Below are 15,571 nucleotides of genomic sequence, written 5' to 3' on the forward strand. Positions count from 1 at the left end.
GAAAGAAACAGCATGTATAAAAAGCTAGTGGAAGGGAACTAAAACTTGCTTCATTCTGAGACCAACTTACACGTAGCAAAATTTTAAGTCTATGAATTTACACCTCCCCACTTTTTTCTTAACTTCCTTTCTGAAAACAAATTTTCTGGTCCTGCCATACACTGCAGAATATACGAAGTTTCTAAAAAAAAAAAAAAAAAAAATCTAATAACCTTCCTTTGTATTATCACATTAATGGTTTATTCAGTTTAAGTTTTTCTCTGTTTCACATCTAACTAACAAAAAAGTAATTTCTTAAGACACTAGACTCTTTTATTTAACAATTTCTGGTAATTTTATGAGAAAAATAATTTACAAAAGCATTTTATTTTTAAACTAATAAAATGACTCACTGGTAAATGGCCCAACACCCACCCTCAAAATATTGATGACAGTACCATTTTTCCCCCAGACTTTCCCACCACATACTTACCTGTGCAACTTCTTTCAACATTTGCTACTCTGGGGATTGGAAAGCTCAGAGCTGGAGGCTGAAGTGAAGAAGGAAAGGTTGGAGGGTGAGCCATGACACCAGCCCCACACTAGGAGCTCCCCTGAGATACTACAGCAGGGTTGACACCATAGCTCTGAAGTTCAAACTCCAGCAAACGATAAGAAAGGAGTCCAACCAGAACATGATAAACGATGGGATTCTTCTGCTCTTTGAAAAATAAGGAAATCATGCTATAAAGATCTGAATGTCCAGTTTCAACATTATGACTCCCTGTTCACATCTTCATTATTCCCAACCCCAGAATCATCTCTCAGACTGACTGAAAGTATGAATCAAAAAAAGGACAGCGGGCAAAAGCTTTCTATAAACTTGCACACTTTTTTCAGAAAATGAAAGGACAGGGCTTACCTGACAATCATGAAATCATCTAAGATAGTATGTTAAAATACTTTGCCTATCCACTCCTTGTATACCTTGTCTTGTTCTCCTAAGCATTCAACATTAAATCTTAGACTCTCACGTATATTAACACCATCAACCAGCAGAATAACAGAGACTACATGGATGTATTTAAATTCCTAAAAATGGACCAATGAACTTTTTGAAAACCAGGGATAACTTCTGGTGTAAGTATATTCCTTGGGAGGAAATGATTGAGAACATTCCATCCTAAAACAGAATACACATTCTTTTCAAGTGTACATGGAACATTCTCCAGAATAGATCACACATATTAGGCCACAAAACAAGTCTAATTAAAAAAAAAAAAAAAGGAATTTTAAAAAAAGTGTTCCACTCTGATAAAAACAAATAAGGACCCTTCAATTAAAATAACTTGAAACAAACTAAATGATAAAGAGAAAAATGAAAAGATTTTTAAAGAAATCAATCTAAATATAGAACTTAAATGTGATTTATTTACTTTTATAAAAATGTGAATTTTTGTTTTATAATACTAAGTGAATTATTGATTCAGAGAAAGCTAGATTCCATTATGAATACTAAGGCTAATAAAAATAGATGTTTAAATTATTCAAAGATAACATCTATTCAATAACAAATATTACTGAAAGTGGCAAATATTTTGATATTGTATTCTAAATATAGAAGAGTATCAGAAAAATTGTTACATGAAGTAGTTAAAAATGAAAAGTATTCCATCACCAAGAGAACACAGGATCTTTAAAATACTTCTAAACACCTCGCCATATAAATTAATGCAATAAACATTCAGTAGGCATCTACTATGTGCTAGATATCACATTTCAACTCTTACTTTATCCATTTGATGCTCAGAAATAAAGGAACATTACAAATCAAAGGGAATAGAGGTGAAAACACATTTACAACAGTTTCCAAAGTATTATTTAAGTTACCTTTACTTCTAAATCTCCTACCATTTCCACTTCTCTTATCGTGTTCCTGCCATAGTACCCCCCGCCCCCCACTCCAATCTCCAAGGCCTTTGCATTTCTATTCTCCAGGAAGGCTTTTCCCCTACATATAGATCTATATGGTTTCTTACCCCACTCAATTTCAGGTACTGACTCGTCTTAGTGAGGACTTCCTTATCTATTGAAAATTACACTACTTTTTCCCCCAACCCCTTAGGCACTCTCTATCTCCTTTCTTATTTTAATATTTTTTCTCCACATTATCAACATGTAATTTATATTGCATTTTATTACTTTAATGCCTCCCTATGCTCTAAAATGTCAGAAATTTTTGTTCCATGAGAACAGAAGTTTTTGTCTTTTTGTTCGCTTGTCTCCTTAGGATCTGGAACACTGCCCTACAGAGTAGGCTCATAGCATGAATGTGCCCTCATCTTACTCCATGCATGCCATTACATGAGTGTTATTTGACACCAACTGATCAATGCATTGCTTACAGCACAGGGCAAAAATTTTATGACACACAATTATTTTTAAAGCTAATGGAATTATGTTGAAAATTAATGTTCTTTACATTTCTGAAACATATATGAATAAAACTGTTTTATGCCTTTTCCCACTGAAATTGACAACCACTTCCAAAATACCTAATAGACTGCCAGAAACCTTCAGTGGTTCGAGTGCCATACTATGAGAAGCACCAGAAAAGAACTGGGAGATTAAAAAATTTCCATTTCCTTAATTTGTTTCTCAAGTTAGATTTCCTTTTTTAAAAAGTTGTTTTGAGAGTATTTCAGATTTATGGTTCAATATTATGAGACATGACTCCTTTGTATCAGAAAATCCCACTAGAAGAATTATACTACTTAGAGCCACTGGGTTGCACTGTAATCCATGGGAATATGCACTCTTTGGAGTTAGCCAAAAACTAGTGCCACTGTTCAGTGCACTGCCTGAACAGTCTCATAAAGTGGGCCTGCTACAAATTAAGCACTAATAATTAAATACTCTTCAAAGTACTGTGTATGTGTATATATGTATATATGTGTGTATACATGTTACACAGGCACATATATATGTATGTATCCATATAAAATGGATATGTATGTATCCATATAAAATGGATATGTATGTATCCATATAAAAACTCAATCATAGCAAAACCTGTATAAGATGATTACTTTTACCTCAAATTGAGCACAGAAGGGTGGAATCTACAGACTCTAGACAGATCAAGGATGTTTCCCTATCACAGCTATCATGGAGAACATCCACACCTTGTGACTCCAGTAAGATCAAAGGCTTGTTCTCCAGAAAAAACCGAAGTACATAGGCTCTAAATCTTGGTACTTAGCCAAAGTGCAGGTGAAGGGTGCAGCATGGACCTGAAACCTGAAGGATGAAGACTTAACATTTGTAACTGTAAAATCAATCCTCCTCTTTCTTCCCTTAACTTGCTTACAGAATACTATGAATGAAAATGTAAGAACCACCTCTGTCATGCCTTTGAAACTATGTATCTTCTATGGAAAATTGAAACTGCTCAAGAGAAATGAATGTCACCCACAATCAAATGAGGTACCTCCTCAACAAAAAGACTAATTTAACTACATAGTAATAAGCTCTGTCCACAAACACTGTCCCCATGTTTTACAAATTTATTTGTAAATAATTTTAGACTTACAGATTACTTGCAAAAATAGTATCAAGTTCCCATATGCCCCCACTTCCCCCTAGTGGCAACATCTTAAAAGATCATAGCACAAGTACCAAAACTATAAACAACTTCATACAGATTTCACCAGTTTTTCCACTAATATCTTTTTTCTATTCCAGGATCCACATTACATTTAGTTTTATGTTTCTTCAATCTTCTCCAACCTTGGACTTTACCAGTTTTTCCTTGCCTTTCACAAACAACACTGATGTCATTAGGAATACTAGTAAAATTATTATCTCAGTTGAGAAAAATGGCTACTGTTTTTACGGGTCTATTAGATTCTAGGAGATCTTGAGGAAGAGAATTCAAGGAAAATCATGCAACTGTTTATGTTAAAGAGAATCATGAGCTATGATGACTACATATATGAACTGTAAAATATTTACTGACCTATACTCTTTTATGTGTCTTTCCAAAATGACCTTAAGTGCTGAGAACAGGTCTAACGATATATTTGTGTATTACACACAACATAGTGTCTTACACAATAGAAAATATTCAAGCCTTAACTGAATATTGACACAGAAGCCTTTTCTCTTTATCAGAAATGGTTTCTCATCTATCTTCTCAACCAAACATAATTTTTAAAAAGTGAAATCTTATGATTTGTACTTCTAACCAAGATGTAGTAGTAAGAACAACCTGCCCTCCTGCCTAACCTGAAACTTTAAAAAAGGACAAAATACATTAAGAAATGTTTTTCAGACATAGGGCATAAGGCAGTTCAAGACAATAACCCCTAAAGAGAAGAAAAGAATTGATGTGAGCCCTACAACTGCCCTTGCTAATACACTAGAGGAGTTCCTGGGCTGCACTGCAGGGGGAGGGAGTCCTGGTGGAACTTAAAAATCTCCATGAATTGAGGAAGTATAGCTCAGAGTCTAGGTAGGCCAAGGGAGCTATAGTAAAAAGTCTAGAGCACCAGACAGAAGACAGCTGCAAAGAAAAAGAGTTATAGATATCTGAACAAGGTTCCTCTTGAGTCTTCAGCTAAGTACTGACCAACATATGCACAAAGCAAACTGCCAGAGGGTGGAAAAAGAGACAATGGAAACTCCAGGACTTACATGGGGCTGTTTCCACAAGTCAGAGTACTAAAATATAATTGACATGGCACTGTGTAGAGTACTCAGAAGAGTACAGTCTCAGTAGTTTGGAAAAATTAGCCCTAGGCTAAAGGCTACTAGTGTTCCATGGAAAACAAAAATAAAAACAAAAAAACCCTTAAGATTAAAAGCAAAAAAGGGCTCAAACAGCTTCTAAGTAACTAAATTTTGTCCCCAAGGAAGTTCAAGAATATTAACCAAAAAACCAAATATACAGGCCTAAAAAGGTAAAATTTCCCAGGACTGGCATCCAAACAAAAATTACTAGGCATGCAAAGAAGCAGTAAAATAAAATACCTAAATAATGGGGAAGAAATCAATAGAAAAAAATCAAAAAGGATACAGAGGATAGAATTAATAGGCAATAACACTGAAACAGTTATTATTATAACTACATTTTGTATGTAAAAGTTAGAATAACTGCCATGGTAAAGGAAAAAAAAATTACTGAACTTGAACACAGCAATAAAAATTATCCAAAATAAAACACAGAGGAAAGAAAAGAATTTAAAACATCAGTAAGCTGTGGGACAATTTCAAGTGAATCCCCAAAGTATAACAGAGATAGAATAAATATTTAAAGAAATAGTGAATAAAAAATTCCCCAAATTTGGTAAAAACTCTATAAACATAAACTCAAGAGGTTCAATAAATCTCAAACACAAGAGTCATGAAGAAAATTATACCAAGATACATCATAATCAAGATGTGTAACATCAGAGGTACTTGGGTGGCTCAGCCAATTAAGAGTCTGCCTTCAGCTCAGGTCATGATCTCAGGGTCCTAGAATGGAGCAGGGAGTCTGCTTCTCCTACTTCCTCTGCCCCTCCCCACCATTCCTGCTCGCACTCCCAAATAAAACCTTAAAAAAAGAAAAAAAGTGTAAAACAGGTGATTAAAAAAATCTTAATGGTAGCCAGAGAGAAGATACATTATGTAAAGAGGATTAAAGAATAACAGATTTTTTTTGGTCAGAAATAATCTAAGATGGAAGACAGTAAAGCAAAATCTTTAAAATACTAAAAACAAAACAAAAAACCCTGTCAATCTTGAATTCCACACCCAGCAAAAACAACAAAACTTTCAAAAATGAAGATGAAATAAAGACTTTTTCAGACATATAAAATGTAAAAGAATTCATCACCATCAGAAATGCAATGGAAAAATGTTTTTTATTTAAGGTATATCCTGATGGGTCTTAATCTTGTAGACCCACATTCTTTGAAACACTTCATGGAATAAATATGTGTTTTAAGTCCACAACTATTTGTTAGACCTGTAGGAAAGAACTACTGGATAGATATACTATACAAGATCTAACAGTCATTTTTTTTTTAATCTTAGGAACTGGTATATCCTAAGATATGTATGTACTTTTCTAGGGTGTGTTAGGAGCGAATACAGTTTGAACTGACACACATATACAAGGTGTCTGAAATTGACAACCAGGCATATCCATCTACTCTGACCCTAAAAGTGGCCCTAAAATAAACTGCTTAATGGAACTGGGCCCAAAGATTACAGTTGGAAATTTGTAGGTCATCAGTACGTCCATCAGTACGTCTCTTTAAGTAGAGATCAAAGAAGTCCAACTAAAAGAACTGTGGACTAATGGGCATGACAACTGGGACTTAAGCAAAAGTTGTTAAAAGAGCTACACTGGAGCTTACGACTCAAGCTTTGGAGGAACCAAGATGGATAGGCTGTGGAAGGAACCACAACATGTGAAATTCCTTAAATGAAAATTTAATGACTTTAAATAATTTTGCCTAGATGACACATAATTAAAAAAAAAAACTTAAAAAGTCTTCAAGTAGAAGAAAAATGACACTATAAAAAAGGGAAAGAAGGAAAAGGAAAAAGGGAAGTGAAGGAGGCAGGCAAAAAAGGGAAGGAAGAAAAACAGGTATGAGAAGAGAAATAAGGGACAGAAAGAAATAAAGAATGTGAAGGGGAAAAACTATCAAACTTTTTCAACTATGGATGATGATAAAAAGTAGAAATAATACTACCCCCCTCAAATTACAATGAACAATGAGACTATATAACAGAAGCAAGGAAATGCTTACCTAAGGAGTGAAATTTCAGCTGAAACCTACAAAATGATTAAGATGTGTTTCTAGTACTAAAGTATACTATAAACAAAAAAACCAAAATGCTCCACTCAAAACCAACTAAAAAATGTCCCATGAAATACTGATTCAGCCAGTCAATAAATACTGAGCATATGCCACACATTATTCTCAAATGCAGGTACAGGTATCACTGAAAACTAACACAGAGATTACATTTTCATTTTTAAATGAATTGTTGAGCCTGGGAGGTTGGGAAGGAGGGAGAAAGGGAAATTCAGCACCCCAAAACAAAGTAAAAGCTGGAGTGCAGAGAAGCCACAAGTTTATATCCCCAAAGGGAAATTTGCTCCAGGTAGAAAAGCTGTTTAAAGACCTTCCCATAAATCAGCACCTTAAAAGGGTACATCCTAATTATAATAACCCCTTAGTAAAGAAGGCACTTGAATGTCATGATTCTGACGTTAGGCAGAAAGGGGTATAGGAAAGCTCTCCTTAGAATCTACAGCCATAAAACAGCCTGAACTCCCAATACTTAAACGTGGACTGCAACCTAAGCTAACATTTTATTTTTAATTGGTCCCGGATTGGTCCCTTAGACATCAGCAGAAGCAAATGCAAATCAAATTCCCTTGGGAAAAATATCCTTCCACCTAGTCTTCAACAAATTCCCAGAGTTCTAAGAAACATGAAACAATAACTTAACACACACACACCACAAGGAAACAAAGTACCATAAGGAGAACCAGCAAAAACAAAAGACATTAAAATGATCTGTACTAACTTTCAATTGCTCGATTTACCACACATTAAATACAGGAATGTATAATCAAATAGAAGAGGATATGATAGAACACAGATCTAAAGAAAGGAATGAATAATGATAATATGTGAATAGTAATTGGTAAATATGTGGGTAAAGAAGATAACAGACACAAGATTAACAAAGAGGATCCAGTGAAGAGAAACACAGGCAATACACCCATCAATTGGTCAATATGCATTTTGTTCAAGTTCGTAAACAAGTAAGTGATATCGTTCTAACCACACTCTAGCTACAGTGGAATTATGTGAGAAATCAGTAACAGAAAGATAACTAGAAAAATCTCATAGGTTTGAAAAATTAAAACAAATTTAAGATTAACAGACATTAAAATAAATCCTAAGAAGTAAAAAATAATAAAGATTAATGAATAAATATAAAATGAGTATAAAACATAATAAAGTAAAAATAACAGCTAAAAATTCCTAGTAAAACTACAAATCTCCAGCAAGACTGACAAATAAGGAGAAAAGAGTTATGATCACAACCTTAAAAATGAAAAAAGGTGCTATGTTCCAGAGGGGAAAAAAATTTCTTTATCCTGATAAAGTATATCTATCAAAAATACTACATCAGGGCAGCCCCAATGGTGCAGCGGTTTAGCGCCACCTGCAGCCCAGGGCATGATCTGGAGACCCTGGATCGAGTCCCACATCAAGCTCTCTGCATGGAGCCTGCTTCTCCCTCTGCCTGTGTCTCTGAATCTCTCTCTCTGCATCTCTATGAATAAATAAATAAAACCTTTAAAAAAAATACTGCATCAAATATCATATTTATGGGTGACAACTTAAACTTTTAGGACAAGTGACAAGAGAAAGATTTCTATTATTAACACTTCTAGTCAACAATGTATGAGAAGTATTAATTCAGAAAAGAAACTCAAGTTGTAAAAATTATGAAAATATCAAAACTGTAATTTCCAGATGTTTATTTATATGAAAATCCCCAAAGAACCTACAGATAAATTATAGTAGTTTAGCAACATTGAGACAATAATCAATTAAAAAAGTTAACAGTATGTCAACACAATAACACCAATAAAGTATAATTTTAAAAATACCATTTATCAAAAAAGCAACAAAACTGTGTACGTAAGTCTAATCAAAGATTTGTGGGTTCAGTATTAAAAATACAACAAAACAGAAACAAAACAAAAAAATACAACAAAACTTTACTGAAATAAAATACAGAAGACCTGAATAAGAATTCAGGAGAGGAAAAATATCATAAACATATCAATTCTTCCCCAAGTAAAAATGAAGTCAATGAAATTCCGCTTATAAAATATAAAACTAAAAATAAAAAATAAAAATTTATTTATAAAAATATAAAAATTCAATGTTTTATATATATGTGTGTGTGTATATATATACATATATATCTATAATAAATTCGTCATTGAACAACAACCAAAAAGAAGCCAACAAAGTCAAGACACTCAGGAAGACCAAGGTGAAAAGAAAGACATCAAGATTTAGCACAAAGGTACAGTAATTAAAATTCAGTACTGGTGCAGGTGTAGGCAAACACATCAAAGTAACAGAATAGGGATTTAAAAACAGGCCCATGAATATAAAATAACTTGATTTAAAATAGAGTAGTCCTGTTAATTAGTTGAGGAAGGCAGAAAAATATCACTACTACATGATGCGAATTATCTATATGCCAAGGAAAGGGAATTGGACTCCTTACAGTATAAACAAAAATCAATTTCAGATAGATTGAATGTAAATATGAAAGTCAAAAAAATCTTTAAAAAGATAATAGGAGAATATCTTCATTTACTTGATTTCAATAGGGAAATATTTCACAAACCTCCATAAATTCTTTAAAAAAAAATTAAAACTTTGGCACCAAACATCAGATCAATATGAACTGTGGAGAGGATTCAAAACAAGTAAAAACACTCCTAAAAATATTCCTGAAAGACCTTTTGTGCATTTAATTTTCCTAAAATTTAAAAAGATGGCTTGGTTCAAAAAACTGTTCTAACTTCATAAAGCTCCCTCTTCTGTTATCTTCATGTGATGTTTAAAAATACAATGACTTGTTTTCTAAGATTTTCTCGTTTTTGTTTTCTGAGACCTTATTTTATTTATTCATGAGAGACACAGAGAGAAACAGAGACATAGGCAGAGGAAGAAGCAGGCTCCCTGTGGGGAACCCGATGTGGGACTGGATCCCAGGACCCTGGGATCACGACCCAAGCTGAAGGCAGATGCTCAAACTACTGAGCAACCCAAGCATCCATCCTCTATCATTTTTACTGGAGGTTCTCTTTCCTCATCTATGTTGTTGTCTCTATCCTGTTCCATTGTGATTCCATTCCAGAAACTTCTCAGCAGGGTCCTAGAAGGGAACACTGGTAGGCCAGTCTTGAGAGTTCACAGAGCAAGGCTGCTGAAGTTACTTTAGAACACAAGTCCTCTACATGGATCTAATAGAGTAGGCAAAATCTCTCCCACTTTCAAATTGGGCAATCACAATCATTTTCAAGCTGGTTGTTCACTACTTTTGAGATACCTCTATTCTCAGGCCAGACACCTCAATACTTCTTTCTACTTTCTTATGCACTAAAAGTGATATATGTAGGTTCTTTTGGTTAGTTCTCATCTGTTTATATTTGAGGGTTCGTGGTGATATCTCACAACCAAGTTCTGTTACAAATGTTTTCATGGGTTTGGTTTTACTATCTAGAATATATTAGACAATAAGTAAATACTAGTAAATTATATTTACTACCTATTTTGATGTGGAAATTCAGAAAGATTTAAAAAACTAAGCGCGGGCAGCCCAGGTAGCTCAGCGGTTTAGCGCTGCCTTCAGCCCAGGGTGTGATCCTGGAGACCCGGGATTGAGTGCCACATCCAGCTCCTTTCATGGAGCGTGCTTCTCCCTCTGCCTGTATCTCTGCCTCCCTCTCCGTCTCTCATGAATAAATAAATAAAATCTTAAAAAAAAAAAAAAGATTAATAAAAATAAAATAAAATAAAATAAAATAAAATAAAATAAAATAAAAACTAAGCTGCCACCATAGATGCAATCATTCCAGAATCTAAGAAAGGCCTAAGAGTTCATTTTTTAAAAAAATTCTGCCAACTTCTATATTTTTTCTGATTCACAGAAATACCTGCACTAATGTTTTAACTTTCTGTTTAATGATTCTGTATTATGACTAACGCAAACTACTTAAATGAAAATGAAAATACTTTTCTGAAAGGGAACATAGTACTTCATGTGTAAAACCTAAGGCCTACATTCTCAAAAGGAGTACCACAGTAAATACAGGAATGTTGTCAGGTATTTTAAATCTTGGGGAAACCCAGCAGTATCTATCAGATTCCATGCTAACTACTACTATAAACGGCTTAGAACTAGTAACTAAACAGAGCTGTTGGTTCCCTCTTTTGGACTAGGGACACTGTGAATAAGTTACCAAGACACCAGGGGTGCCATAAACCATGTATCTTGGTGAGACTTGCTTTGTAGAAAGAAATCACGTCATCTGATGATTTCAGAAGATGAAGAAAAGAAGTACCAGAAAATATAATGCAATTAAAGAAAGGCTAACATTATTACTGTCCTGTAATAATGAGCCAACCAATGAGTACCTTGGGAATTCATTTAACTTTATGTTCTTGGATGGCCAGAGAAGAACAAAAAAAAAAAAAAAGGGAGAGAGAGAGAGAGAGAGAGAGAAGCCAAACATAACAAATAAATGTCAAAATCTAGTAAGAAAATATTTAGGTCATGGAGTCTAAAGGACTTCTAATGTTGATAATGTGATCATGACATAAGCAGAAGTATCACATTCAAAAATATAAGAGCAACCTCTTTTTGTAACTGTAAGTGAACTTAACAGTCATTCATTTTGAGGTTTTTTTCTATCCCCTTGCTTCATCTCTGGCTACAGACAATAGGTTACAGCCATTTGTTTACAAGCGTTTCAAGAGAGAAAAAATAAGCTGTGAGCCAGTTTATTGGTTTCAGACATGTTTTTCAACTAATTCCTTCCTCAGCTACCTCTTTACCTTAACCCAACAACAAACAGCAACAATGATGACACCTGACAACTCTTCAATAGCTAAGTACCCATTTTTTAAAATTTCTTGTTTATTTTACTAAGTGTTCTTTATATTATGTATCTTTAACATACATTAACCTATTACAAATTCTACAATGCTTTGATGTTGGTGCTGTTTTCAAACATACTAGAAGGTAACCAATAATTAATAGTTATAAGCTACTATGTTACACTATGATTCTTAGATAACATGTTGTAAGATGTATTGACAAGAGAAAGACATACATTTTCAATAAAATGTAACTTCGAATAAGAAATATAGGCATTTCATTCCTTATCTACATTTTTATTAAAGTACAAAAGATAAAAATGTAATTTGTAAATAGTACTGTATATATAACTGTCTTGCAAACCGAATAGAAACCTATCTACTGATGCATCTGTATGCGTTAAAATAACTAGGCAACTTGTTTTTTAAATGCTTTATATTATGCAGAAATACTTGGGTGAATAACCAGATAGGTATTGAGTTTTTAGCACTATCTGGGAATTTGTTCTGGGGGGCTAGAAGTTTTTTCCCCCCCTCTTTGAAATAATGAAATATACAGTACCACTTTCCCCAAAATTACCACCTAACACATCAAGAAAGATGTACCTGTATGTATTGAAACACACACACATATAACAAAAGTATAAAAATAAAAAGCAAATACAAAATTCAAACTAGTGATTACTTGTGGGAAGGAGGCAGGGGAAGGGTGGCACATGCAAACTTCCCAATTAAGTACAATATGCAAGCTGCAGAAAAATGCATATTTGTTAAAAACAAAGACAACAAATTACATTTTCACCTACATAGTCATTAGAAAAGATCTGAAAAGATACAAACACTAAACAATTAAGGTAAACTTTCACATTCTGTTTTACATTTCTTATTTTTCAGAGTTTTTGCAATGCACCTCTATAACTTCTGAGATTTAAAAAAATTAATAAAAAGGAAATAAAGTATTTAATGACAGGGGGAGGGAGGAAATGGCAATACAATCACTGCCTTCCTTATGTGACGTGTTGTATTTCACAAAGTTAATGTAGCATTTTATTTATTTATTTATTATTATTTTTTTTTAATGTAGCATTTTAGATGGTAAGGTATTTATTTCTTCAGGAACATATGGACTGGGATGCAGTAGATCCAATTTATAGATAACACTGAACTTAACATGATAAATGACCTCATGTAATAAAAGTCCCATTTGGAGTAACACGTAAAAATCTTGGAAATATCAGTAGTATGTTACTTAGCACACACTACAATTTCTTCCTTTCACTTATTTCCTTGTTTTATTGAATTTTACTGAAAAAACATGCATTAAACACCTATTATTTAACCAAAACCAGGGTAGGTATTGGTAGTATCAAAACAAAAAAACATGGCTCCAATTTTCAAGAAGCTTATAACATACAGTAGCACTGTCCAACACAATTTTCTGGAATGACAGAAAAGTTCTACATCTGCACTGATATGGTAGCCATTAATAGAATGTAGCTGTTAGGCATGTGAAATGTGGTTAATGCAACTGAGAAACTAAATTTTTCTATTTTAATTCAAATGAATTTAAATTTAAGTAGCCACAATGACTAGTACATACAATATTAATACAGGTCTACAGGAGGACAAGGACAAATAAACAGATAACTACCATGTATTATGGTCAACACTAAACTAGAAGTATTAAGGCTATGAGAGCAAGGAAAAGGAGCACTGAGCTCATCAGAGAATGGCTTCTAGGAGTACTGATACCTAATACACATAAACAAAGTGAGGCATTACATGAAGAGGGACTACAACAAATAAAGGCTTTAAAGTGTAAAAGTATGTAGTAAGAAATTAAATAAGTTTTATATACCTAATTGGAAAAAAAATTCATACTAGGGAGTCAGAGGAGAGACACTGGAAGGATAAAAGCAAGTTGGGGTCAGAATGTGGAAATACAGCATAATGTCAGGAGCTTGGTTTTATTATAAAAGATGGGGAAAGCCACTGATGAGTTAAATTAGTAATTAACCCATGGTTAGATTTGCACATACTTACAGCTGAAGTAAATTAGTGTAAATTAAAGGAAGAAAATACTAGCAAAAAAATACTAGTTATATTTCCTGGGGAAAAGCCTGACAATCCTTCCAAAAGAGAATGAGCAATGAATCATTTAAATAATTAAATTCTTACCTGACCTAATACAGCGGTCTAAACAAATAAACTCCTCTATTCAAACTCCAAAAACTTAACTGGGCTTAAATTTATAGAAAGAAATGAAATAAAGTAAATACCAGCATAAAAATGAATACTTCAACTAACACGCATTTAAAAGTCACTAGTGGAGATCCCTGGGTGGCTCAGCGGTTTAGCGCCTGCCTTTGGCCCAGGGCGCGATCCTGGAGTCCTGGGATCGAGTCCTGTGTTGGGGTCCCAGCATGGAGCCTGCTTCTCCCTCTGCCTGTGTCTCTGCCTCTCTCTCTCTCTCTCTCTCTGTCTATCATGAATAAATAAAAAATAAAAAATAAAACTAAGTAATATGATGATAAAAAAATAAAAGTCACTAGTGTTTAGCACAAAGGTGAGGGAATGCATATTCTTAAACTAAGTTCCTATGGCTTTAATCAGGTCTTTTAGGAAATGAGAATTAAACTAGCCTATTACTATATCAGGATGCTTATATATCATATAAGACATCAAGTGCCCTTCAAAAACAAAAACCCTCAAAAAATAAATTGAATGCAGGACACCTGGGTATCTCAGTGTTTGAGCGTCTACCTTCAGCTTGGGTTGTGATCCCAGGGTCCTGGGATCCAGTCCCACCATCAACCTCCCCACTGGGAACCTGCTTCTCCCTCGGCCTGTGTCTCTGCCTCTCTCTCTATGCCTCTCATGAATAAATAAATAAAAATCTTTAAAAATAAATAAAATAAGATAAAGTAAAATAGAGTGCAAACATCGGTAGAAAGAATCCTACTTCACCCGTGAAAAACAACAAAATTCCTCAAAATGGAATTTTTAAAAATCCAAATCCTGTCATCTCAGCATACACAAACTTTTAGTACTACCCACAAAAATAAACGTAATGTAATATTCCTTTGAATTTCCCATATGCTTTTAGTATATGTATCAACATCAGATGGGAAATTTTATTTTTATACATGTACTTTTTGGGAAAAGCTTCAAAAATAAATTAATTTTACAATGGAAATTTAAACAACTGTTTCCAAGAATAATTTCAACATGCACTAAGTGTCACTAAGTAAAAACAAAAGAGAAAAAGGGAAAAATATTTTCAGCCAGAAAAATGCTAACCAAGAATTTTTTCAGGTAAGTAAAGAACCCAGATTGTTTGTAAATAATGTAACTGGAACAACAGAGTCTTTTTAGAATAGAATGAGTAGGAATTAGGGAATCTCTTCATGTGTATATATAATTTCATTTTATTACTTTCTTTTTTTTTTCATTTTATTCTTTTCTTAAATTTTGGAATTCTGTATTAAGAGGATTCTATGAAGTAAATTAACTACACCGTGTAATCATAAAAAAGTCCTATACTTAAACACTATAAACTTGACTATGAGCACCAAAAAAAGCCACATAGCCTAGAATCTCAATATTCTTAAAATAATTTAGCAGAACCTATCAAAAAATACAACAGCCCACGTAGTGTGACCAATTAAAATCCTATGAGTCAAGGTAATTGGAAGTGGTTGTGAGGCAGGAGGAGCTACAGCAAGTAAGAAAATTAGCAAAGGCCATGCTGGTCTAGTCTCTGAGAACTCTGAATAGAAAAGGTAGAGAGAACTGATTTTGCAAAGCCACAGCTGTGGCTTATTAAAATCATAACACTGGCAAGAAACTTTAGACATGAAGTGAAAGGAAGGATAATTTGACACTATTTT

At 33.7% G+C, this 15,571-nt stretch overlaps 1 protein-coding gene across 6 annotated transcripts in view; it reads right to left on the reverse strand.

Annotated features, from left to right (window-relative positions):
• CNOT2 (CCR4-NOT transcription complex subunit 2) overlaps positions 1-15,571 on the reverse strand; it is a 118,890-nt gene that overhangs the window by 56,741 nt on the left and 46,578 nt on the right. For 2 of the 6 annotated variants that reach the window (XM_041754528.1, XM_041754530.1), the window contains exon 2: positions 473-530. The exons of the other annotated variants lie outside the window; for them this stretch is intronic. In XM_041754528.1, coding sequence (XP_041610462.1) covers positions 473-493 — 21 coding nt within the window. In that variant the 5' untranslated portion in view covers positions 494-530. The remainder of the gene's footprint in view (positions 1-472; positions 531-15,571) is intronic. 6 annotated transcript variants of the gene reach the window in all.

Source organism: Vulpes lagopus, chromosome 5 (genome assembly GCF_018345385.1).
Source record: "Vulpes lagopus strain Blue_001 chromosome 5, ASM1834538v1, whole genome shotgun sequence".
Lineage (NCBI taxonomy): Eukaryota > Metazoa > Chordata > Mammalia > Carnivora > Canidae > Vulpes > Vulpes lagopus.